This window comes from Zonotrichia albicollis, chromosome 5 (assembly GCF_047830755.1).
Source record: "Zonotrichia albicollis isolate bZonAlb1 chromosome 5, bZonAlb1.hap1, whole genome shotgun sequence".
Lineage (NCBI taxonomy): Eukaryota > Metazoa > Chordata > Aves > Passeriformes > Passerellidae > Zonotrichia > Zonotrichia albicollis.
This window is the reverse complement of record NC_133823.1, coordinates 28,969,692-28,996,612: the sequence shown is the minus strand read 5'-3', so window position 1 is coordinate 28,996,612 and position 26,921 is coordinate 28,969,692. Positions and strand designations below refer to the sequence as shown.

At 38.5% G+C, this 26,921-nt stretch overlaps 1 protein-coding gene across 3 annotated transcripts; it reads right to left on the bottom strand.

Annotated features, from left to right (window-relative positions):
- Positions 1–637: 637 nt before the first annotated feature.
- Positions 638–23,310, bottom strand: TMEM144 (transmembrane protein 144). Of its 3 annotated transcripts, none has more exons than XM_026792937.2 (12): positions 23,058–23,310; positions 20,482–20,678; positions 19,303–19,425; positions 18,927–19,026; positions 18,258–18,338; positions 16,243–16,324; positions 15,471–15,544; positions 14,463–14,581; positions 13,090–13,209; positions 12,527–12,624; positions 10,545–10,598; positions 638–9,655 (listed from the first exon to the last, which is right to left on the bottom strand). In XM_026792937.2, the coding sequence occupies exons 2-12, from the start codon at positions 20,618–20,620 to the stop codon at positions 9,572–9,574; spliced, it is 1,074 nt and encodes a 357-aa protein (XP_026648738.1). In that variant the 5' UTR covers positions 20,621–20,678; positions 23,058–23,310; the 3' UTR covers positions 638–9,571. The 3 variants fall into 3 exon arrangements, with proteins under 3 accessions (XP_026648738.1, XP_005486382.2, XP_005486381.2); XM_005486325.4 differs by lacking the exon at positions 23,058–23,310 and adding an exon at positions 22,854–23,010 and having other exon boundaries at positions 647–9,655; XM_005486324.4 differs by lacking the exon at positions 23,058–23,310 and adding an exon at positions 22,757–23,016 and having other exon boundaries at positions 654–9,655.
- Positions 23,311–26,921: the final 3,611 nt, after the last annotated feature.

Sequence of the window (26,921 nt, the reverse complement as noted above, 5' to 3'; positions counted from 1 at the left end):
GGCTGGCACATCTTAGCTACCCTTATTAAAGGCTCTGTGGGCTCACCATTGGACAGCTGCAATTTCACCCACTGCTGAGCTCGTTACACAGCTCATCCAGAGCCTCTTGTGAAACTTCTCCAGCTGAAGGACATGCTCTCAAATCTCATTTTAAAGTGGAAGACAAGATAATGGAAAATAAAATAATCCCTTCAAACTGGCATCAATATGGCATACAGATGCATACTTCCTGTTTCCAGGCAGTGGCTCTGGGCCTAGGCTTAAATATTTAAAAAGATATGAAAACCAGCTGAGTTTACATCACAAAACAAGCAGAAATATTTTCCTCCCTGAAGCTATTTTTTTTAGAATGGTCAGATTAGGAGAACTGAGACACTGTCTTATCAATAAAATGACAGCATGATGCTCAGTTCAAGACTATTTGTTAAGAACTATACTTTAAATTGAAAGATTATTTTCCTGGTACTAGAGCACTTATTCCCCTTATGAAACTGACAGAAATATGACCTAATTATGGATTCATATTTTTAGTTACATACAAGGACACTTTTTCTAAATGAATTTGCTTCTAATAGTCATTTAAGAAGCCACAAGAGGACTAAACCACTATTTTTCATTTCTATTATGTCCTTTCTCTAATAGGTTCAAATATTATTAGCCAGCTTTACTGCCTATAGGCTTCAAAATGAAGACACAATGGAAACTTTTGCCAAGTCATGTTTATTTTGAGAACAAACACACAGAGAAATAATGGAATTATTACTCAAGTAACTAGGAAAATAAGTTATGCTGCTGACACATTGCAATGGTTGGGGAGAAATACTGAAAGCATTCCCTGATAAAATTGTACAAAGACTGCTCTTTTTAGCCTCCTTTATTTCACTGTGTAAGGCTGGAAGAGAGATTCCAAGTTTTTATCTGAGCAAAGTTATGCTAAAACATACCACAGTCCCTAAATTAGAAGCATAATCAGTTCAATATGTCAGAGTTGTTGAAAGTCCCTTTAATTCAGATAATCAGAAATTGTTATTGTAACTTCATTGCTTCTTAATTTTATTACTGCAGTGGAAAGACAATCAGCTTCATCATGGTTTGATCTGTCATCTGTACTTCTTGAATTTCTGCCTGTCTGCCACATCTTAATTAAAAGCTCATTGTCCTTCTAGTGGAAGTCCTACATCAATGTTCTGCTTATATTTCTCATCACATTAATTTCTACTAGCTTGCTCCTTCTGCTTTTCTCAATTATCTCTCTTTAACATTTTCTGTTTTACTATCTTCTGGAGTTTTGCCTTTTGACTTCCTTGTGCTTGTCATCACAATTAGCACAAACCATGGTGACAAATTTGGACAGAAGTTGAAGAAAAAATACAATCACCCTAATCAAAAGTAGTCCCCACCTGTACCAATGATCACATGTTGATTCCATGGAGAAATTTCTTTGCTGGGCAGTGAGCAAAGGACAGAAGCCACAGCAGATAGAAACCAAACTAACAGTGTAACCTTTCACAGAGCTGCTAGTGTGAATGATACCTGCCAAACAGCCTCTGCTTTGTGCAAAGTTCTGCATTAGAAGGAATATTTCAAAGTTTTTATTGAAGTTGTGCATTTTAATCTAATGGTCTTGGTCAACATAAACAGATTTTAAATTATAAAGTTTAGGTCCTAATTTAAACATTGGATGTCAGTATTACCCAAAACATTTGCAGTGTTTGGGAATATCCCAATAATGAGAGTTGTTGAAAAATTACACTTAAAAGGTGCCTATCTGCTTAACCTTGCCATGGAATTTATATCACCATTTTAATGAAATTATATTGTATGTTCTCTATATGTAGAATTCTGCAAATATTGGACTTTGAATGATTATGTCTGGAACCAAAAGCTTTCTCTCATGAAATAGCTCTTTCTGGAAATCAAGTGGCTTAAAGGCTTGAGCCAGAGGTTCCATTCAGATCAGCAGTAGTGACTGATAGTCAGAAATGGCCTTATCTTTCACTAATTGCCTCAGAACCCATTTTTAATACTAATAGGTACTAAATCTTCTGAGAATAAGTTTTAAAACACTGATTATGATTTCTTTGAAAAAGTCACAGTTGTCTTTCAAAACTCATTTCTAATAACTTTATTGTGTTCAGTTTTTCCTGCATAACCCACAGTGACCAATCAATCCCTATTAACATGTTTCTTCTTGTCAATGTATGGACATGTTGTTATCACATTTTGATAATGTTATCACATTCAGGCTGGGTCTTGTGCTACTTAAAGTAGGAATTATTCTGTAAAAGGGAAAATCTATTGTTTCTGCCTGACTTTTAAAAATCCACTAAACATGTATTTCAGTGATCAGTGAATTGAAACTACACACTGGCATAATGATATTTCCCCACTTACTGTTTAAAAATTTCAAACATGCTAGCATTTTTCAACTGCTGTTAACCTGTGAATGTCACTGAATTGACATTCTCAGGTAGCTAGTTGCAAAAACTCCCAGATCTTTCTTTAACTAAAAGGACCTGATTTAGAGTGCATCTCTACATGTCTACACACATATATTGATATTTACAGCTTATGTATTTGCATATATAAATAACTTGGTCATTTGAAATGGTGATGTTCTTTGAAATGTTTTGATGGTAGCCCTAAAATGCGATATTCCATCAGCAAGTTGCCATTAATGTGAAAGCTAACATTTCTAGCAACAGATACATAGACATAACAAACATGTAAAACAGAGTGGAACAGTTTTGCTGAGGTACTTTATTCTTTTAAATTTTCAGAAGCAGTTTTATTGCATGGCAGCTCTTTGTGCCTTCTAGCCACTCAGAAATCCATGTGCTGGAGTCTAACCCTGCTCTTTTGGATCTTCCTCATGAAACAAATGCGAGAGATCTCCAAATATTGGTCAGGGCATATTTCATGGAGGCCCAGGAAAGAAGATACTTTCTTGCATTTTTAGTTGCAGTTATCAAAATGACACTTTTTGAAGACCTAAAACTGAAAGGGACTATGAAACTTGGCACATCTCATCCTTAAACAGTCCCAGCCATCAACAGCAGACAATATTTAAGATGCAATGTGTAAGGCATAGCTAATCAATAACATCATATTAAAAACTGTGTTTAGGGCAGCCAGGATTCTGAATTTCTAGTAAAATCCAGATGTTATCTGTAAGGCATGGAAATGATACCAAATAGGATAAGCAGCAAACAAATTTGCAAGCCTCGCAGGGCACAGTAAATTTACAGATGTTTGAAAAGTTCTTAGCTTCAGGTAAAAAAAAAAAAATTAAGCTGAATCTTCTCACTGAAGTAAAACAAAGGGGAAAACAAAAGGTTTTAGGAAAGAGCATTTCTGTCCCAATGATCAGATGCAAAGTAGCAGGGACATGCTCTTAATATGCTAGGTTAAAGTGCTATTCCGCACCCCCAGAATTTCCTCGGGTGACCTTGTCACAGTGAAGAAAGTTAATGTAGCTGTTTTTTTGCCAGGAAGTTCACAACCTTCCTCACAATCCTATCCATTGGTTTCCCTGCAAGGTGTCTGTTAGTAGCAAACAGCTGGGTAGTAGCATAATCTTTAATCAGCTTGACCCACATAAAGAGAACAATGAGTGAAATCCAGATTCAATAGCAGAAGTCTATTAATTGGATCAGTCTAATTGAATTATCACAATAATTCAGGAACAATAATTTTATTCCTGTAAAAAAAGGAAATGCTGGGGACATGACAACTATCAAATAAAAGTATGAAAGGTGTGATCAGCTAAAGAATAGCATGGCATGATATCACCAAGCCTTTACAGGAACATGTCTACATAGTTCAGCTTTTCCCCATTTCTGTGAAATTCACTATTGCTTCATTGAATCGACTGTTGCCCACTAAGTTAGGAAAAAGAATCTATCTAAACTATAATCAATGTAACCAAGGAAGAAAAAAGGACTAGCATTTTACTTCAATGTCTGCAAAGTTAGAAGAGTATAAGCAGAATGTGGTGACTACCTCTTGAAAGTCAAGGAAACAAAATGGATGCTACAACTCACAAGCTGCAAGTGCTTAACCTATTTGTAATAAATATCTCGTTGTTCACATAATGTAATGTGTTATGCTGCCAACTTCTAGAAACATCCAAACAAGGCTATTTTTTATTCACATAGAACTTTAGTTAGATAGAAATGCTAGTTTTTGGATTTATGCACTAAATTTCAACTACTTCACTTGAAAATGCTAGACACAAACATCTGAAGCAGAAATTGATGATGAGGTCATGCATGCTCACTGCAAGTACATCTGGAAGTAAGACAAGCCAACAGTCTAAACCATTTCCTTTGAACTTGACAAGCACAGAATGCTTCAAGGAACACAAGCCATGAAATGCTTTTAAACAAGTTCCAACCTTTCAATTGCACACAAAATCAACTGGAAAATAACCTACAGAGTCAGAGCACCACCTGATGTGAAATATTGCCATCCAGTTAAGGAATAGATCAGCCCTTCTCCTAAGATGGACCTGCAAAGAGCCTGTGGCCTTTGTATTCCCAGGGCTCTTCCTTGGCTGGGATCAAAGCCCAGGTGTACAAATACAGGTGGGGAGCAGTTATCACTCTGCAACTCCTGAACAAGTGCTCCTCTTCCCCAGCCTCTATCCACAAACAGCAACATTTTTATTGTGATCCCTGAACGGTGTCAACGAACAATATCCTTTGAGGTTTGCCTACAGGCTCAGTGAGACTAGCTCAGACAGCTGTGACAGCTTCATCACTGCAGCAAAGCAAGGGCACAGAAAAATTACAGCCATCAGTTCTCTCCTTTTATTAAGTAAGGTGAAAAACCTCTCCCTCTGCATCTCTTCCCTGCTTTGGCCCAGGAAGATTTGTGGTTTGTTTCCCAGTTCTGCAGGAAATGTTTTTAGAAGATCCACAACATGAAAAATGCTAAGACATGGGTAATAACTTTAGTATCTCTAGGTATGGTTTATGTCAGTATCAGTGAATTGGTCCCTATATGAATACCAAAACCTGAGCTCATGCCAAGTTACTTGCCCAAGGACTGCCTGGACCACTGATAGCAGCAGGACTAATGCAGGTCCTGTTTCCTTTATTTCCTCTCTCAGGTTAGACTTTCAAACAGGCCCTTCAGAGCAGCAAGAGACACAAGAACTGTTTGGTATTTACATTAAAAATTAAATATATTTAAGATTTTAAAAATATTTTATGGTAAGCATGAAGAATGTAAGAATCAGCACTTCAGCAATTAACATAATATACCTCATAGTCACTATCTATCAGCATTACATATAGCTAAAGGAAAGTATAATCCATTAGTAATTCAGTAATTATGGAATAGGGCATTAAACATCAGTTTTATATTTGAAAACAAGGTCAAAATGGAAAGAAAAAAACCAGTAATTACCAGCATGCATCATCTTAATTTTCATTTTATTTTTAGGCCAGCTGCAAGAAAACTGAAGATCAGGTCAGACAGTTGAAATAGTATTTAATCAACCTTGAATATCAGTTGAAAAAGAAAATTATGATGCAAAGAAACTACAAAATTTATCTAGGATTAAAAAAGCACCAGTTTTAGGAGCAATTGTATTTAAATTATTAAATACTAAGAATATGAAGGAATAAAACTCTGGAAGGGCAGTGAGCCTCAAATTATCCATTGATAATTAACATAGGAAAAGGAATAAAGAGGTAAAAGAAATCTAAAAGAAGATGACACCGAGCTCCCCAGTTCACAAGACTGCACAAAAATCTTCAAAAACTCCCAGTTTACCTATATTTTAAAGGCTACTTTGCCTCTAAGTATTACCAGAGAAAAATTCTTAAAGCAAGCTCAAATATGTTCTTAAAAGTTGCTGAACAGGCATAAACAAATATTTGAAAGCTTAGTTTTCTCCAAGAGATGTGATTCTTCCATTTATACAAAAACAAGTTGATATAAACAGAACCATGACAATTTATATTAGCTGTAGATTTTTCTCTTACTAAACTCAGTTACTTCCAGACCATTTTGTACAAATAACTCTGTAAACATGCTGTTAATCCAGCATCCTCACATGAAAGAAGTAACAGTGTTATTTCTAACTGGAAATGTCAAGACCAAGAAAAATCTCAGAAATGAGTGGAATATTTATACAACATATTCCAAGTGAACATCACAAAAATTATTTTGGAATGCCACAGGGGACTTTTCACAGAAAAGTGCTGGAAGTGGTGGGATTTTTTTCTTGCAGTCAACAAGTCAAATCTAATAGGACAGCTTGTAAAAAAATTTTAATAAAGGTCATACTTGAGCTGTCATAAGGAAGATTTTTAATTAACATCCTAGCAGTCAGCAATTAAGTCTGCAGATCTGATAGCTTTACAACATAGACTGGAGAACTGCATCAGACTACAAACATTTATTTACATGGCAATTGCTATGGACAGGAGCTCAGGTGGTTTTTTTTGGTTGTTTTTTTTCTGTGTTTGTTTGTGTCCCCCTCCCATAAAAATCAATGATCTTGTACAAAATCTAGGAAATGCAAAGGTGCTCCTGCCCTGGAAGATTTAGCTTTTTCCTGTAATCATATCCAGTAGATGGATGCTGCGCCTGTATTGCAAGTTAATTTAACAGCATCCCCCAAGAGAGACAGCAGAGGCTGTAAGATCATCTATCCCAGGAAATGTATAGAGGATGGGGGAAAGCAGAAAGGGTGGAAGTTCTGTCTCTCATCATCATGGAAATAGCAGCAGCCACAGGAGCACGTATCTTCTCCATAGCTGAACTAGGTCTCTGTCTATTTGTGAAGAAAACCCCCCTGATTACTAGTTTGGTTGGGATTTTTTCCTGTAGTAAATATAATGTCCCAAGCCTTTAAAGTCATAGTTGTTACGGAGATGATGAACAGAATGTACAGTTTGTAACATTTCCTGTACAGTTCAGCGTGGAATACTGCATCCAAGTTTCTTTTCTTCATCTAAAAGTGACATTTCATTACCTAAAGTGATCATAATTCTAGACACCACAAAGCCCTTGAGTTTCAAAACTCCAATAGCATGCCTGCATCTGTGTTGCTCCTGAGGTGGAGCAGGCACAGTCTTGTTGGAAGCATGGCTGGAAAACCAGCACCCTCTGGCCATCCTCCATGCAGGGGCACTGGAACAGCCCAGAGCACCCACCTGAAGCAGGAGGGACATTTCCTGCAGAGTTCACTGCTCACTGAGAGCACAGCTTCCCCCTGGAAGAGGGGAGAAGGGGGAGAGGGTCTGGGGGCGAAACAGGGGCTGTGCAGGGCAGGCACATGCCCCTGCTGCTGTCACCTGCTTGCCCAAGGCAGCTTGTCCTGCTGCTGCCTTGCCCCTCCTAGGGAGGAGGACTGAGGCATTCATAATTTACTATATGTAAACCAGTGAAGTATATGCACCTCACTGACATATTAAAGTCTAGTTTTAAAGTTCTAGCCTAAAGCCTATCTGTAAATCTGAGGAGCCTAAGGATATTGTGTTTTCATTTTTCCAATTCCTTGTCGATCAGCAACTTTCTGGCATGGAATAAATTCCTGGAATATTTAAGAAGAGAATCCTTAAGACTGTGAACTTCAAGAAATTAAACAGAACCAAGGAAATTAATAAATGTCCTGTTTAATTCAAGTTATTTTCAAAACCACAATGAATACTTGTCCTTGTCTGAGTCAATAGCATAATGGCTAGGTAAGTAACAGTCGATGTCTGTCAAGGAGAAATTGTGCCTGACCCAGGTACTGGACAGAAAAAAAATAGCAGTTTTCTGTTCAATATCAGGTATTAGTAGAAAACATCATGTACTATGACTTTTCTACCTGATGTTATGTAAAAGCTCTGAGAACACAGTCTAAACAAAAGCACTGCAAGACAGGAAAATTGTACTCAAAGGTTAATCAATTGTTCCCTGAAAAGTAAAAAGAAGTATTAGATACCAAAATGTAAGTAAAGGCCAGTAACATGCAGCATTTTCATTATTTATAGCAATTAGTACATTTATTAAATTTGCAGATGACATCTGGCTGAAAAATGCTGCCACCTTGTTGGAGAACAAGTTTAACATTAGAGAAATGCCTTAAAGGGGGAAAAAACTGTCAGACACCAAGTTCTGACACCTAGGTAGGAATAAACAACACAAGACAGGAAAAAGCAGGTTGAGTAACAGTTATAAAATCAAATCTGTTGCAGAGCAGACAAAGAAAGGTGGAAGGGAGAAAGGAGAAATTATGATTGCAATCTAAACATGCTAACAATATCAAGTCATGATAGCAAAAACTTGTGATGTCTAACTATGAACAGAGCTTGCAAATGGGATGGGGGAAAACACCCATAGTCTTACTGCTGCTCTTCCTAGCTTCTGGCTACAGGATGTAGCCTGACTGCTATGTTTTGGTATTCTACACAGACCCAGTCCACTTAGTGAGAGATCAGCATGGAGAAAGCTTCAGGGAAACCTCAATGCAGCCTTTCAGAAGCTTAAGGTGGTGTACAAAAAGGAGGGAGAGGGACTTTTTATATAGGCAGACAGTGACAGGACAAGGGGCAATGGTTTTACACTGAAAGAGGTTAGATTTAGATTAGATGTTAGCATGAAATTCCTTACTCAGGTGGTGGTGAAACACTTGAATAGGCTGTCCAGAGAAGCTGCTTCTGTCTTAAATCTGGAAGTGTTCAAGGTCTGGGGCCCTCAGCAAGCTGGTCTAGTGAATTGCATCCCTGTCCTCAGCAGAGGGGTTGGGCCTAGATGATTTTGAAGTCCCTTCCAGCCAAACTGTTCTATTGTCAGGAAAGACACATAGAAATTGCAAGCAAGTTACAGGCAAGAGAAGACTGAAGGAGCTGGGGGTGTCTAATGTATTGAAGAAAAGGCTAAGGGGAGATGCAAATAACATGCTCTGCATACATGAAGGTTAGCTGCCACAAGTAAGAAAATAAACAGTTGTTCCTGTTAGAGTGGTTATGGAAAGCATGAAACAAAAGTAATTTATTTTGCAGCACCCTTTTTACTCAATCTTCTTCGCAAATCTGAAGTGACTGGAAGATAACATTTTCATGTACACTCATGAGTTTAAAGAATAACGCTTCAAAATAAAAGAAAAGCTTTATTATTTTCATGGATATCAGTTTCATAAGGAATATTTCAAGATGTATCTTATATTTAAGTCAGTAAGAAAAATGTTTTAATAAAACAAATCAGCTTGCAAACACATACAGTATTATAAACTAACATTAAAATCACTATCCACTATCACAACAATTTATCCAAAATTTATGATGACATGAAGTTTAGCACCTGAATGAAAAACCAAAAAAATTAGTAACAATAAAATCATTTAGCTTTGATTAATAAAGTCCTTTCATTTTCTTACTATTCCAAGAAAAACAGGAACAAATATTTCCAGATTCTTTCATGCCAAATGTTTTCATTTTCCACTTGGCTGAAGTAAGTTAGTGTAAATGTTGGACATGCATTTTAAAAATTATTATGTACTGAGATCTACCAACATGGTCTTTCTATTTGTGTTAAACGCTAGCACCATCTACTGGTCCAGAAGGTCCTTTCAAACTTTAGAAAAAGCTGTGGAAAGTGATCCAGCCAAAATGATGCAAAACGATACTGACAGTAGCATGTAGTTTTTCAGTCCCTGTACAGGCAAAATAAGAGAAAAAGGAAAATATCATCTTGTCATTATTGATACCACTTGGAAAAAAAAAAGTAGAACAAAGTACTAAGCTTCAATTAGGCAGAGATTATATAAAAGAATGAAAGGCTTAGAGAGTTATAAAGACTTGGGTAATGAACATTATGACCTTCTACAGTAGTACACCACTAATCTGCAGTGGGAGACAGAACTTTTAGTTCTAGATCCAAGTTAGGTACCTACGGACCCTGGATAGATTGGCAAAAAGAATCTGGTGTTACACTGCTATCATTCAGTGCTTCAGATTCCACTAGAAAACTAACTTCTGCCCTATATGTTAAAATCCAGTAAATGAGCTTGTTGTACACAACCACTGCTGCATCAATTTAGAATCTTTACATTACACTGTAATTACAAAGGTCATTACAACAATAACATTTTAAATAATAATAATGTAATATTAAAATGTAATAATAATTGTAATTACAATACCCTGCTGCATTTTTACATCCTTTGTTGAACCTGACCCTAAAAATGTAATGTACTTGCTGATGCATTATTGGGACAACTGCTCATTCCCCTGCTCCACTGAAAGAATTGGCTCAAATGAAAACAGTCTTCAGGCAGAGCCTGGCATCCTGACTGTGCTACAGTCTTCATTTACATCCACTGCTCCTCATACAGCCATGGAACTAAAATCCTCATTCCTGTAAAAATTATCCACAGTTCTTCAGGTTTCTTGGAAAACTTAATATGGCAGATATCACTTTCAGTTTCATAATGCAATACTTGTAAGGAGCAGGAATCTGAGATACAGCTGTGTATCAAGTCATGCTGTCTCTATGGACAGAGGCAAGCAAGAGTTATTAGGTGAGAGACCTAATTATATTACCTTGATTTCCTTAAATACAAGGACTCCCCACATTGCAGCAACAAGGCCAGGACCCTAAAGAATAAGATTAATTTGTACATTACAGCACTTAATTACAATTTACTCTGTCTCATTACTGCTGTCAGGGTGGTTGAATTTTGTCTGCATAACACATTTAAGTCTTTCCATTCTGTATAAACAAAGCACTCATGACAAAAGCATAAACACCACTGAAACATTTACTAAGTAAGATACAATAAAATCTTCAGGAAGGGCTAAAGCATCAAGAAACTTTTTTGGTGCCTTTTTTTTCAATAGGCACAACTTCTTTCTACATTACACTGCAGAGTCTGCTCCAGCTGTTACATGTTCTTTCAGTGGACTCCAAATAACATGCCTCACTTTAATCCAAATTAAGAGTCCACAATGCTTCCTAACAATTCCTTTATTAGCATGACTACCTACCGGACAAAGTTTGATTTTATCTCTCAGTGGGTTATCAAGAGACTGAAACATAGATGTATTTCCTGTATAGTTGGCATCTGGACAAAGAACAAAGCCAGCCAAGGAGACAGGTCAGGGAAAATCTTGATTTTCTGTGATGTTGTTGTAGCCAGGTTTCCTGGCTAACAGCAAACAGTGATACACAACAGCAACTTCCAGGACTCTGGGTAATAGAGTTTTTCCCCTGAGGGAGAAAGGATCTGAATTTTGATCTCTGATGAGAAAATATCTGAACATGAAGCAAAACTGGCTCTGTTAATGCTTTGCATTAGAGCTGTTCTGAGAAACACTTGACAGATGTTTGGCCAGTGACCTTCCTCCCTTCATCCTCAATGCAGCTGACAGACACAGATATAAGCAGCAAACTGTGTCACATGCTGAATATATGTGTGGGTGCTGTTTCCTAGTGACTTTGCCAGCTATTATTTGAGGGGTTATTTCACTCTATAGATAATGTGCGCTGTGAGAGGAATGCACTTTTAAAAAATGGAACAAAGTGTTAAAGGGATGTGATGAATACCTCTCTAAAAATTTTCTCCAGAGTGAAGTAAAGCAGCAGTTCTGCACCTGTGGTCCAGATAGGCAGTTTCTCATCAGTGCTTACTTTTATTTTTCATTTTGTGATTTTACATCCTTGTCCTTTAGGCATACTGATAAGTAAATTACTAAAACTGCTTCCCATTAATCCTTCAATTTCTAATTAGAATGATCCCAAGGTTTTTTTTTTCATTGCACACTGTGGAGTATATTTTGACTTACTGCATCTTGAGGCAAAGCTCAATCCCTATTAAAGCTCTTTCATTAGTTTGCTTCCAAAATACAGCTGTTAAGCAAAACTTTGGCCTTAATATTTATTAACTCATTTGCCACCTTTGTATTACCAACTAGTGCAGTGTCAAGAATGTAAATGCAAAGTTTACTTTTACCTAGTAATTGGAATTTATGCTTTAAAGGTACATCATAAACAGGAATAAAACAGAGACAGAACAGGCCAAACTATTTTCCACACATTTGCATAAGAACATTATTTTCACTAGTACATAATCTATTCTGTTTGTTCAAGAACTGTAAAAAGAAAAAATTACTTAAGCAAGCAAAACGACTACTAGGGGACAAAAGTTACAAATTCAAAAACATCCAGACCAAAATGTACTTCCTGGGATGAAAGCATAAGAAATTCTTCTTATAATCACTTCAATTAAATAGTTAATATTGATATAATTCTGTTTACAAAGCTTCTGCTTTTACATAACCTGAAGACTCACACTCTCAATTAGTCTGGTTTTTCTTATGCTTGACATTGACCAAGATGGTGCTTGTCACAATCATTCACGCTCCTAAAAATCCAAAGACTAGTGCAGACAAGCAGAGTAGGCACTGCATCATTTTGACTAACAATGCTCTAGACCCATCAATTTCAACTGAATTCCAAAACCAGAAGGGTAAAAAACCCATTCACTTTTAATTCTAGTTAGAGATTTTATTTTTTATATACTTACTGCAGTAATTATTGGAAAGCTGACAACAGCACTGAGATAGTGATTGGCCAGGAACCAGCAGCAATTGGCTATTGCCCAAAGCACACCAGAAACAAACCCTAGAAAAATAAATCCCAATCAAAAACATGCATAGCAAGGTATGGGCAGCAGTTTGTGGAAGTTTTATACTTGTAGCATAATACAGCAATTGTAGAGAAGTAGCTTAGTACATTAATTAATTTAACAAGCTGGCTCTGGCAAACTAAACCAAAGCTTGAAGGATAAAAATGAGCTACTCCAACTGAAGTAGCAAATCAATTTAAGTTTATTATTTTCTGGGCAATGTGCTCTCCACTCTGGCAATCAGCTTTTGAAAATCTGCAATGTCACTTTGTTCTCTTCTCAGATTAGAACAAAAGTTATCACTGTCTCCTACCCTTAATTAAGTAACCTAATAGTGCTCTTTCAAAAGAGACAAGAAGTCAAATGAAGATACTTGAAAGGTGAACACAACTTGAACTAATCACTGCAAAATGGTCCAAAAAAGTAGCTTAAATGAAATGCTGATTTAAAAACAGTCATACCTGGCAATATGGCTTGGGGATAAACATAAGGTTTATTCTTCCTGACTGCACAGTAGATCAAAAAGTAGATGGTACTTGTAAGAAATATTCCACTGAAGTGTGCAAAAACATAATCTAAATCTGAAAGAGAAATTACAAAATGTTAGTAAAAACACCAGCTATCAATTTTAACAAAATTATACTCACCAATAACATTTATATAGACAAAAACGCATAAAGGTGCTACTCCTAAGAATTCAAATTCAAATCTCATTGTGCTGAACACAGCTGCCAGTCTGTGGATGCATACAATCAGTGACACCTATTAAACATGAACTAAATGCTGTGTTGACTTATTACAGGCTTCTAAACATTTTTATGAGTTGTTATTTTCAGAACTCTATTACATATTCCTGAATTAACTTAATTTAATCTTGAGAAAATCCACAGGTGAGGCTACAAAACTGGGGTGGGGATTTTATATAACTGTAAACGGTCAAGAGAAGTTGTAATTATGTTCCCATATCCTTGTTTTGTTCTGTACATTTAAGGGCAAGACAACTGCACAGATTATGTAAGTTATACATAGCTCAGTTTTGCCCTTTTTTAATCTTGAAGGATGTATCATAATTTTGATCACTATAATCACGAACAATAAATTCTTTATGGATTTTGTACATGCTAAGAGAGTATTTCCAACATGGTGAAGCAGAGGCATGTAGCAAGGTGATCCTTGTCTCCTTGGAGCTATAAATTCTCAACAGGACAGGCAGTTATGGTAATGACAACATCTGTTTTGCCTGGCTGGGGAATACATACATTGCAGTATTCAAGAGAATTTGTATACAACAATGGTGACATTATGTGTTCTCAGCAGTACTTTGCTCTTAAGGCGCTTCAGGCATTACCTGATAAGAGGATAACTTCAACCTTAAGGAAAATGTTTCTGGGGAAATGTTGTTTGAAAATGGCAATTAGGCTTATGTTAAATGGTTTCAATTTAAAAAACCAACATGGTTTTAATTACTTATGTTATTACATGTCTGCTCTCCTCATCTCTTATGATCAATTTCCTCCTTTATTGCTGTTGGCAATTGGCAAGCTCGTGTCCTCATTCTCCACTCATACAAACTCTGTACTTTGAGAATGATAGTATTTAATGCCTTCAGAAACATACCTGTAAGTTAAGTATGGTAGCCTTTGGGCCGCTTCTCAGTGTTTTTTATGGTGTAACTAACCTCTGAGAAAAAGGGAGTGCTAGGGCTATGATTATGACAACATCTAAAGTAGTGCAGAGTGGATAAATTGTCATGGTATATCAAGAACTTGACCCTATGCCTTCAAAAAAAGGAGAACACGATGCAATGAAGTAGTAGTGATCTACAAGCCTTTACCAAACTGACTTGCTCCTGCGTATAGAGTTTCATTTCTTCTTCCATGGTCCTTGATGTAAAGTACTGGTACAAAACTGGAACCATAGAGTATTCCAGCCACTACAGCCAGGCTACAGCCTCTTTAAAAGAGCAAAAATAGGAGAAAATAGCCTTGCATGAGTTAAGGAAGTAGACAACACATGTAAGCCCAGCAGCACACGTAAAAACTGTGCATCATATAAAAATTGCTAGCCATAAAAATAAGACATTTTAGCACATTTTTCTTTTCTGGTAGAGAAATGGTTCACATAGTTTCCTCCTACTTTGTAGCCAAACAAGACAGACGATGCCTGCTGCAAAAGCCAGTAATCTAGATTAATGATACAGGAAACTAAATAACCAGGGTTTCCTAAAAGCAGAGCTAGGGGACAACAAACAAAAATTCAGTTTAAAATGCTCCCATCCTCACCTTTGTTATCACCTATATATTCTAATTTCCCAGGTTCGTTGACTCTTCAGTCTGCTTCTCCATCTCCAGATTGCTGTACTCTTGGCAGTCTCCACTCCCCACACAGGGCTTCTTGTTAGCTTGCTTCCACTTTGAAGCACTTTTACTGTCTCCTTACCGTACTGCCATGCCTTCTCCAGTTGTATTCACTTGGAAACCACACCTGGAAGCATGTCATTAGCACAGGCTTCTTCTATGCTAGAGTGCTAATCAACTAGGTGCTAAAACCCAGCTCTGAAATTACTGAGTTGATACTGTTATTTCCTTTGCCAAATGATATTTTTCATAGTAGTACCTAATACTTGATTGGTAAGGTTAGACACACTCAACAGTGCCAATGGAATAATCTAAATAGCTGTGGAACTATTCATATATAGATTTGCACACGACACTTGTATGCAAAAACCTGTCATTTATTGTGTGATTTTGCTAGGAAATCACAGATTCTGCTCTTACACTGTGTTTAACTGCTTTCTCTGGCTACTTTCCATGCATCAGGAAAAGAACTGTGAGCAACTTACATGAGTCTCCTTTTTGCTGGAGAAAGTTTGTTCACCCATGAGTCCTCAGTGGTCTCTTCAGAAACATTTATAGACTGCAAAAAGCCAAGAGTTTCAATGCAAACTTAGTTTAGTTTGATTTCTTAAAATGTGCAATTTTTTAAACGAGTCTTCTGTGATTCAGTCTGGTAGAGTGGAACCTCCAGTGAGCACTGAGCACAGCTAGAAAACTCTCAGGGCTCTCTGTCCAGGCAGCCACTGAGCTCCAGCAGGAAGGTACAATGGCAGGAGGAGCCTGTGGTTCTCCAGCTCTCCTTGCATACTCTGTGCTCCCTAGGGAGTGACAGCCAGTCTGGTACCCCTCCAGCCTGTGCCACAGCTGATGATGACAGTCAGCAACTCTTGGCAGCCTCCTGGCTCTGCAACACGGCAAAAACCTGGCCTTCCACCTAAGCACCCTCACAGCTTTGCAGCTAATGTTTAATTGAAATTGCTTCCTCTTTTCAGATAAGAAAGTAATACACTCTTCTATGTAATCTCCATTGTAATGAAGGAGGACTTTCTAAGCCATCTAAAGCTGACAAAGAAGAAAGAACAAGTGGGAATATCTTTTCTCTTTCTAGTATCAAAAATGATGTCCAAGATCCACAGATTAAGATACAATCAGTACATACTTGTGTTGTTTTATGTAGTCTACCATAAATCTTAGCAAACTGGACTAACAAACATATTTTTTGTTTTAAAATGGCTATGTATTTTCACTGCTGTAAAATAACAACTGTAGAGTACTTACACTTTCTCTCAGTAAAGGTGTGCTTTCTAATGAAGTTGAAGAACTCTGGACTTCAGTTTTTATAAAAAGAAATATGACAGCACTCAGAAGAGAAAAATACACGAATAAATACCATGTCAGTTATAAGGACATAACATTTAGTGTCCAGAGACAGAAGTTTAATTTTGAGGCATATTCCTTTGCTTTCATCATTATCCTTGAATCACTGCAGTATATTTAAAAATGCAATTGATTTAAAGTCATAACTTTCTATGATTCTATATACATAAAATATGCAAATGTAAAAATTTAAAGTTATTAATTTAACTTAGCTAAAAGATAACCTAAGTGAAAGTAAGTAAATAAATCAGTTTTTGTTCACTTTATAGATCTTTCTTCTTATGCAATGTGATTGAAACATCATCTTTTAACAGTATGTAGTTACAACCATATTAAGAACAGATGCATTAGCTAACAGTGCCCTTTTGTACCAAACCCCACACAAATGGAACACATGCTTGAAAATTCTATATGGAACAGCTTAAACCTCCATAGAATTGCCTCTATGTTAATGAAAAAATACTAATGTTTAGTCTTCCATCATATGTGAGGAACAGGCTACTGCTGCTACAGGGCCTTGTGAGCATACAGAAGGAAAAGGGATATTGCTCAGTGCATTAAGTGAATAAAATGGAGAAGAAAGGATAATACTACTACTCTTAACCCTGCCTCCAGGTAAATACCTGCAATCAGAACTGCAAGGATCTGTTCTTTACTTTTATGAAAAAACATTTTAATGCTCTAGGTATTTTGTCTCCTAGCTGTAAACAGAATATTTCCATTTGAAGAAGGATTCATTTCTTACTGATGGAATAAGCATAGTTATACAAGGATGTCAGTTTCCTCCAGAGGAAACATACAGATTCCACACAGGAAGCTAAAATGGAAAGCCTGTTCCTGAGCTCCACAGAGCAACATGCACAGGCTTTGTGCAGTCCGCTTGCTCACAATCCCTCTCCCTGCTGGTCACTCCTCCATGATATCTCAAACAGGAAGCAGGTGGTGATCTGCATGAATCCATCAGGCAGGAATAGCAGTGCTGCTGCTATTTTCTCAGTGCCTCCCAAAATCATGTGCCACATGTAACAGCAATGGATACAAAGCTGCAGACTCTTATAAGAGAAGAAAAGTGGAACCCAAAATAATGAATATAAGGCACAAGCTCTGTCCTACCAGTCAGAAATGGCTTGTTTCCATGTTCTTAATGCCCTTCTTTTCTGAAAGGCATTCTGTTAATCTTCTGCCAGCATGCTTAGAGTAAGCCCTTAGGATTTAGGGCCATCTTCCCAGCCACCCAGCTGGAAAGCAAGAACACTGCTACATAACAAAGATCCTCTTTCTTCTGTGTTTGGACCAAAAGGTATGCATTCATACAAAGAGCAAAGACGCAAAAAGAGAGAATAAAGTCCTTCCAAAGATCCTGAAGGAAGACAATGTGTGGGATTTGGAAGTGTGGATTAAGACTTACATGACACAGAGCTATTACAGACAGGAAAACATGCAAAGCCTCTGGCCTTCCATGGACCTCAAAGTACCAGGGAAGGGGTTCTGTGGCATATTCTATTGTTATGAGATTAATTTGTACCCCTGACTGAGTGAAGTGAGATCAGAAATCTGAAGTTTTGTCAACAAGATTCTTTTAGTCAGGCTGTCCTCCGACAGGATTTGGGGAAGTCAACCATTAGAATAAGCTAGGAAGTGAGGCAATCCATGTAACACTGCTTTGCCTTGAACATGCCTACCAGCATACAAATATATTTTTGTATTTGTGGATAACCATTTCACCCCTGTACTGGATAACATGTCTGTTTCTACATGAACACTGACCAACTAGGTATGGTTAGCTCCCAAATTTGGAAGCATAAGGATTTGCCAAAGATCATTCAACATATTTGTTCTCTTGTTAAATCATCCTGGTGGTTGGTTATTAAATATGTATTTTACATAACATATTTACTATAAGAATCAATTTCTACCTTATAAGTGAAAGTCCAGCTCCAATATAATTTAAGATTGGTCTTGATACCTCCTCTGGGTCAATTCCAAACCAACCAAACCTGAAACATTTAACCAGTTTCACTTAGATGCACGGTCTCTATACAAATAGCTAAATTATAACCTAGTCTTTGAAGTCTTGACTCATGTAAATAAATCTGCCTAAGTAAGTATTTTCAGTATTAGATCAGTGCTTCAGTTGGCTTGCAAAAAACAATGTCTACTTTACAAAAACAATCTTTAATTTAACATGCATTTTAAAAATATATATATTAAAGAACTGAAGTTATTTTATCAGACCAGATTGCAAAAGAAAAAAAAACACAAATATGTTCTAGTTTTACATTAAGAAATTATTTATTGACTCAATCACATCACTGGGCATTCTTCTTTCTATTGAAACAGAGGAAATACAAAAAGCTAAAACAGTTAACTTAAGTGCTTTCCACTAAGAAGGAGAAAGTTTTAATATATAGGATAGTGGTAGACTTGGCAGTGCTACATTAATGGTTGGAGTTGATGATCTTAAAGGTCTTTTCCAACCTGAATGACTATGATTCTACAGGTGAGTTTTCACTTATCAATGAAGACTTGGCAACATGAACAATGTTATTAATTAACTAATGACTTAAGATTTAAAACATACTTACCTTGAACTTGCCCAGCCTGTCAGCAAATTAAAAGAAGCCCATATCAAGAGACCAAGAGCTAAGCCAATAGTTTTAACAATAGGGACAACTGTAACATTGCCTGAAATGCAAAACCCAAAACTAAAATCAGTAAAAAATAGAATGTGATCTTGTATATGTTTGCTTGGAGTTCTGTGTTTGGTTGGAAGGCAAAAAAAAATTTAGGAAGCTACAAGGCAGTAAGAAACAGTTTTCAAAAATAAATACACTGAACATAGACTTTTTCTCCGTATAGTTTTAAATGGTATTTTTGGTGTAAATTTGCCTGAATAACTATTAAATAACTAATATCTTATATATGGAAAAGTTTTAAGAATTGGAATCTCTTTATCCTCACCTGTAGCCCACACGAAACCTCCAACCATAGCCAGGGGCCAAAAGCGGGGGCAATTCTGGATCAAATTGACCACCAAAGAAACTATCCATATGGAGGCACAGAGAATCCACTGGAAGAACATGCCTGTGGAAAAGTCAAATGCACACAATAGGGAATTTGTGGAATACTGCATGTGTGAATACCTTAACAGTTTATGTTTATCTTTGATACACTAGTAGATAAAGATCAAAAAGGTGGCCACTGCCTTTGTGAATGCTGGGAACCGTGTTATAATTTATTCAAGGGATGTACTTTTAGTGTAGGTTATAGTTTGGTTAACCTTTTCCTTATCACAAATTCTTCCTACAGAATTGCAAAAGACACTTTGCTGGCCAAAGTTTACACAAGCCCTAATTCTTAAACACATGAAAACTTTGATGGACTTCTGACAAAGGTGATATTCAGTTGCTGTAAACTTCTCCCACCACTCCAGTAGCTGCTAACACAGAGGACTGCACAGGATGAGACTTTTTCAAAGCTCAAGCTTTTCTGGTAATCTCAGACACTGAGGATGGTCAGTGACAGATCTCTTCTACCTCTGTATATTCTTGAAGGGTCAGTTAGGCAGACCAGTTAACTTTATGCCCAAGCTTGTCTTGTTAGGGTCATATTTGGCATATAGAGCAGAGGCTATGCCCAGCCTGCAATGCAGGTATTACAATAACATAATGGCAAATTTATTCATTTACAGATCTGATAATTGGTTATGCTTCATATAAACATGAAAATTTCCTCTGAACAAGTCAGCAAATAAGATTACTAAAATTTCAGGTTTTGTTTTTATGTTAGGTGCACAATTGAAAGGCAATGCTCCAAAGTCCAATAACGTTTATCTCATTTATAAATAACACTTTATGTATCTGAGAACCCCCACAAGGGTAGAACAAAGAACATTTCACCTTCCATGGTGAAATTCTCATGAAATGTACATCACTGTCAAAGTGTACAACTTATGAAAAGGCCCTTCTCAAGATGTGCCACATCCTGAAGCAGTATTTTTGCTTTATACCCTAGCAACAGCAGGCAAAATTAAACATACTCTCTGGATTAAGGCTGTGATAATGGCCTCTAGTAATTTGCTGGTGAAATATTATTCTTTTAAGCAAAAAGAACCAAAGAAAAGAATATAATCAAGTTTACCATCACCAGTATCAAATTTCTTGACAGGCACAAAGTTTGTCCCAAATAGAAGGACAGCTACTGTGGAAGAGGCAAAGCCAATAGCTAGATCTGTTCCATTGCTGATGTTGGCAGCACTGTAAGCTTTTCCAATATTCATCTTTGCTCTGAAGGTGTTTCTTTTTGTGGAGTCGTTTTGCTGCAGGTCCGGACAGAACCTGGAATCAAAGAGTAGAATTAAGTATGTGGACTATTAATTAATACCAACTTGAAACTTAAAGGACTCTACTTATCAGTCTCTCAAAGTTGCTATGAGCTGCAAAGAGGTTAATGCAGGAAAGGTTCATGTAGAACCCCACAAAAACCAGACATAAAGCATTAATAAAGTGACTCAATAACAGTTAAACAAAGAAACCCCCAGTATTGTATGTTTTATCTGAAGACATAAGAATGTAGAGGTACACTCAAAGGTTATGAATCTGTGAGGGCTATGGGAAGCACTGATGCTTTAGTGAGATGCTATCAGAATATTCCTTATTCACATAGTCAAAGGGGGAGGTCACAATGGGGTGCATCAAAAATGGGGTTGGACAAAATCTCAACTGGCAGAAGCATTTACAGCAGACCCATTGTCAAGAAGTCAGGAACAGGTGCAGAGATTCTATAGATGCCACAGTGAGATCAGTATGGAATCATAAGGGAACCACAGGGATTGCTCTAACTGATACTAAATATGAGTAAAGGTTCATTTTTCTGCGGGGAGCAAAGGGAGAAGCTGCCTCAAAAATTTCCTCGTTCATTCCCTGTAAGTATAGTAAGAAAGGCAAAGATTGTTTTAATCCCAGAATATCTGACTTTTTTTAAAGAGAGTCATCTTGAGGTTACACTCATCAGATGAGCCACACATGCACTTTTGATATGGAGTATCACTTTGACAGAAAAGATGTCTCTGAGGACAACCATAAAAATGCGAAGTTTGTGTACATAACTTTCCAAAACTTGGGACACTTTGTTCCAAATCTGGCTAAATTTCACACCCAACTTTCAACTCCATTTCAAATCCTTCAAGAGAAAGCTTAATCAAACAAGGCCTGAAGCAACCTGCTCTGACTTTGATGACAGAACTGCTTTAAGGTGTGAATTGAATCAATGACCTACAGAGATCCCTTCCAAGCTAAATAATTCTAATATTGTATGATCAAATGTCAAGAGCAAATAACAAATTGTCACACAGCTTTAAGCTGTATTTTTTCTACATACTTTCCACATCTCAGAGAGCTTCTGAGAGTTCACCAGAAGCCTCTTCTCTTCAATCCTATGTTATCGCCAGATGGACTTGCATATGTCCCTCCAAAGACTCAAGAGGCAACAAATGCCAAAAGCTGAATCTGCTAAGCTCTTAAAGCATAGTGGTAGCAAAGGTAACTGCCATTGATACTGTTATTGAAGGTTTTTTTTCCCACTAAGTTGCCCTTCCTGACAGGCACTTCAGGATCCCCAGCAGCAGAAAAAATACAATTTTGCTGTTGGATGTTTAAATTCTGTTGGCACACATTGCCCTTTTCCTAAGTTCACTGGTTCACCCCACTGGAGTGTTGTGCTTTTCATTTCCACAATTCCCTCAGAAATATTACACAACAAACCATGATGCTCACTTACTGCAACAGCAACACATTGCTACAATCTCTGCAGAGAGGGACAAAATCAAGAGGCCCTGTCTTTAAGAACCTTTACCCTCAATGGTGAACCAAATTGTTGGTAAGATTCCGAAGAACCTCTTTACCAATTAAGTGGTTTTTTAAACATTGCATGTTGTACTGACTATTTATTTGCACATTTCTCATATTATCCATTGATTACTAAGGGTGGATACTTTCACCCTCAACTTAGGACACTCCTATGGGTTCCAATGTGGCTCAGATCAACGTGCCAAAGCAACACCATAACCCTCGCTCTAGCAACGTATCTTTGCTTCCCTGGGGTGAACTCTTTCAAAAGACGTTCTTCGGGCACTGTTTGGACTAAGTGCTATCACGGAACAAGGAAAACGCTCAGCTGAGAGCTCCACCCGGGCCGCTGTCGCTTCACTGACGCCACCGGGCCGTGTTTGCGGCGGGGTAGGCCCGGGCTGCAGGCGAGGCCCGGCACAGCTCTAGGCCCCGCACCCCGAGGGGACACCCGAGACCCCGCTCCAGCCGGCGCCTTCCTTCCTCCCCCCAGCGCCCTGTGCTCAGCTCCGCGGCGGGTTTTAGGGCGCTCCGCTCCGGGGCGGAAGGCGGCCGGGACGGGCCCATACCGACAGATCCCCGGTCCCGTCCCCTCCGTGCGGCCTCGGCTCCGCGGCCCGCCCGCTCCGCGCCCACCGGGACCCGCACAGCCCCAGCGCCGCTCACCGCGGCCGCCTGCCCGCGCCGGCACCGCCCCGCGCCTCGGCCCCGCCCGCCTCCATCCGCTTCTGCCCACTGGGCTCTTCCCCGTCCGGGAGCGGGGCGGAGGCGAGTGGGGGGTGGGTAATTTCGACTGCCTTTGTCTCGCTGCCATGGCGGCTTCCCGTCTGGCGAGGAAGAATCGCTAAGAGAAAATTTAAATTAATGCACCCATGTCGTGATAAAAGCGCCTTTGGTCCTCCCTGCAGTAAGCGCGCGGATGAGACAGTTCCCTTCCGAGTGGAAGTGCAGCTGTAGACTCCACAGGCCGGTGGTGCTGTGACTGTAACTGAAGATTCACTGAATCAATGAGGTTGGGAAAGGCCTCTGGAGATCATCGACTCCAACCTGTGACCCAGGACCACCATGCCAGCTAGACCCTGGAGTGCGCTAAGTGCCACATCCTGTCTGGAACAGTGACTCCACCAACTCCCTGTGTTCATTCCAGTGTTTAATCACATGCTCTGTGTGTCACGTCAGTCTTCAACACCTCCCTAGGCACTATATTGCAATGTTTTTTGTGAATAAATTCTTCCCAATGTCCAGCCTAAACCTCTCCAAGCTGAGCCTGAGGCTATGCCCACTCATCCTGTTACTGGCTACAGCATCCGTTCAGGTGGTTGTAGAGAGCAGTAAGGTCTCTCCTGAGCCTCCTCCAGGCTAAACACCCCCTGTTCCCTCAACTGCTCCTCACAGGACTTGTCTTCCAGAAAAGGCACCTGAGTTTTGGCAGCATTTGCCCGGGAACACAGATGTGGTTCCGGGATGGGGCCTCCTCATAGCTCCTCTCGCTCCTGAGGGGACAGCATGGCCTCCTCGCAGCTCCTCTCGCTCCTGAGGTCTCCCTGGCTGCTGGAGGCTGTCGTGGGGCTGGGGGCCACAGGCACCTGCAGAGGGAACAGGCATCTCAGGGAAGGCAGGGACATTTCAAGGCTATGCAACAGCTGCTGGCCTTGTGGTGTTGTCACTATAGTGCAAGAGTTCTATTGTCATTACATTGCAATGGTTCCACATTGCTATAGTTTTGTACCTCCTTGTTTTTTCCCGTAGGGAGCGCCTCTGGGCACTGCCTCTTCCTTGTCCTCACAGCAACCCACTGACTCCAGCTCCCCTCAATCAACCAACCCACTCTTTAATAGCACTCCTCTTATTGGCTACAGCTGTGGCCTGTTAACATCAGGCCTGCTCCTGATCTTACTAATTAACTCAGCTGCAGTCTTCAAGGGGTAAGATTACTTTCTATACTACCTTTATTTTCTTATATTGAGTCCCCCTACACTGTGGTGTGCAGCAAGGCAAGGAAACCACCAAGCCTGGTCAGGGCATCCAGGTTTTTATTTTTCTTAAGCACAAAAAATTACCAGCTGTTGGTCTGGGAGCCCCTGTGTTGTTTGGCAAGCAAAATCAAGTAAGAAAAAAATCTTTTACATGATGTCAAGAAGAGGTCTTTGCAGATTTCCCTGTAAGGATTTGATCCAGACCAGTTAAAGCACAGACTATTAGTCAGCATGTTTAGTCACGAAGCAAACATTTCTCTCTGCACTCTTAAAGTACAGTTTCCAGATGGCAGCCCAAATTGATCTCCTTACAAACACAGCAGGAGCCTTCTAAAGTAATGATTCATATTCTGCAAATCAAATCTGCATTATCCATAATAAGGGCTTACTTTGTTTCTCTGGAGAATAAGTTGTCAGTCATATGGATTCAGTAAAGACAGGAATGCACCATTCATCAATCATTTTAACATAAATGTCTGTCCATGTGTCATTTAGAGATGAATAGCAGAACATCTCTATGGAAACAATACGGCTATGGTGCATCTAAGAGAAATAATATCATAATCACAAAGGTAGCACACAGAAAAAAGAATTCTAAAGGCAGTGCAAGTATATGTGTTGTGTTATTTTATTCTGAAAAGAAGTGATGGGAAAAATGTTAACCTATTCCACTGAAGTGCCTGCACATAGATGGGAAAAATATTAATTAACCTATTCCATGGAAGTGCCTGCACATAGAAGGCAAGAGCACGCACATCAAGGATCCTAGTCTGTAGCCACATCCTTTCAGGTGCCCAGGGATAAAGTTAACATGCAGGACCTTGTGGCTGCTGGGCATTGGCACACTCCACCTGTCTCTGCAAATTGGCCAGAGGCCTCCTGCTTGGAGCAGTGCAGGCCAACAGCTGCTTCAGATTCTGCAGCTTGTCCAGCAGCAGCAGAAAACCTCATCAAATACAGGTGGAGGTGAATTTCAAAGTTAAACAAAAAACAAAACAAAACAAAGAGGGAAAAAACCCTGAAGAAAATAATTGCAAACAGTTAATCCAGCTATTCATTCGCATGAAAAAAGTATACCTAGATCTGTGAAGGACTAGAAAATACTTCTTTAATTTCCCTCTTCCATTGTTTGCTATTTTCCTATATTAATTTTTATATGCTTTTATTCCTTACCTTAGGAAATACGACACTAACCATGAAATATGAGTATACGAACAAATTACATGAAAAGCTGAATTTAGTGGATGCAAATGACAATATCACAGTTATAGTTTAGAGGAAGGAACAAATACAAAATCTGACACATACTACAGGCTAGCTGTATGTAGCAAAGTGAAATAATGGAGGCCAGAATTTGGTCAGACAATAGCTGCTGTTCTGAAAGCTTGTCTTAAATATTTGATCACCACAGAGGAAGTACTGTTTCAGCTTGGCAGTACCCCTTAGTGCTTTGCTGTAGCTTTGGGTTAGAGTGATTCCAGAGAGAAGTACAGTACCCACTTGAAAAAAACCCATTTTTTTTGTTTCTTGTGAAACACGATGAAATGTTTTATTTCCAGACAACTCCATAGTCATTTCAGCCTTCCTTATTTTATGGTATCTGCTAGGGCACTGGAGATGTAGATCACAGGAGCTGGAAAAAAAAAAATCACTTGATATTTTGCAGTTTAAGAATCTAAAATTAGAGGCAAACATCTATTAAACTAACAAGATACTGTATTCTGTCTAGTTGATTTTCTACCACCATCCATTCCAAAGAACATACCAGCACCTGAGTTCTCTCTTCTGAACTGAAGAAAAAAGAATAATGATAAATAAGAAAAAAAGGAAATACAATTGCTATTATCACATTTAGAAAGCCTCAGAAAAAACCCCAACAGTCAACACTGTACATCAGTATGTACACCACATTACGATTTCAAGGTTACAAATGAAGTGAGAAGTGAAGAATGATTCTCCATATAATTTTATAATTTCCTCCAGATAGTATTTAAAGAGTAGCAGTAGAAAGATTACTTAGATTACAGAGAATTTCAGAGAGTTTTTACAGCAGAGGAGCGCTGTTAGTGACTGGAATGTAGAGTGCTTTGGTGCTGCTTGGTTCTAACAGACAGGTGCTGTGTGCTTGCAGGAACTGGGTATTTGAAAAGAATTGTTGCAGTGTGATGCATTTCCAACTCAAGCAACTTGTCTGGAGATTTTGGAATAAATTCTCTTTGTTTGGGATATGTCCCATCAGTCAAATTTGAACTAAAACAAGAAAGAAGAACTGAAGTGGATGAAGAGATTTCTTACAATCCCAATTCTTCCAAAAACTCAGATTTGGAAAAAATAGGTAACAGGGAGGCTCTTTTACTGTTAATGGGCATGGATACTGCATTTTTAACTTGATAGTACATATTTAGACAAAATGTAAGGATAAATGATGGCTTGTCGAAAAAAATACACTCAAAACTTTTATAAATTAATATTGGACCAATGTGAAACATAAACTAATTTCTTAACTGTTCTTTAGTAGTAGCTATGGAGAATATCTCCATTCTTTGAATTACAGTGAACATATACACTTTATTATTTTATATTTAGACTAGGAAAGGAGTCAGATGTCAGAGGTTTGCCCTTAGCTTATGTCTGCCCCAACTTTTCCAGCTGTACAGGGACTCTGCTATGCCTTGCTCCAGAAAGCGCAAATAGGAGACACTCCTGAGCTGTTTAGTGGCAGATTAATAGCATTTTAAAAGTGTCTATCTGTTTTTTC

What these genes read in the sequence shown, in the direction of transcription:
- TMEM144 (XM_005486324.4), bottom strand. Translation starts at nt 23,001, where the DNA reads ATGGCAGCGAGACAAAGGCAGTCGAAATTACCCACCCCCCACTCGCCT. An exon ending in TCCCCAAGCCATATTGCCAG is followed by an intron (nt 12,625 to 13,089) that starts GTATGACTGTTT and finishes TTATTTTTCTAG; the next exon opens with GGTTTGTTTCTGGTGTGCTT. An exon ending in GCTTTCCAATAATTACTGCA is followed by an intron (nt 10,599 to 12,526) that starts GTAAGTATATAA and finishes CTTATTCTTTAG; the next exon opens with GGTCCTGGCCTTGTTGCTGC.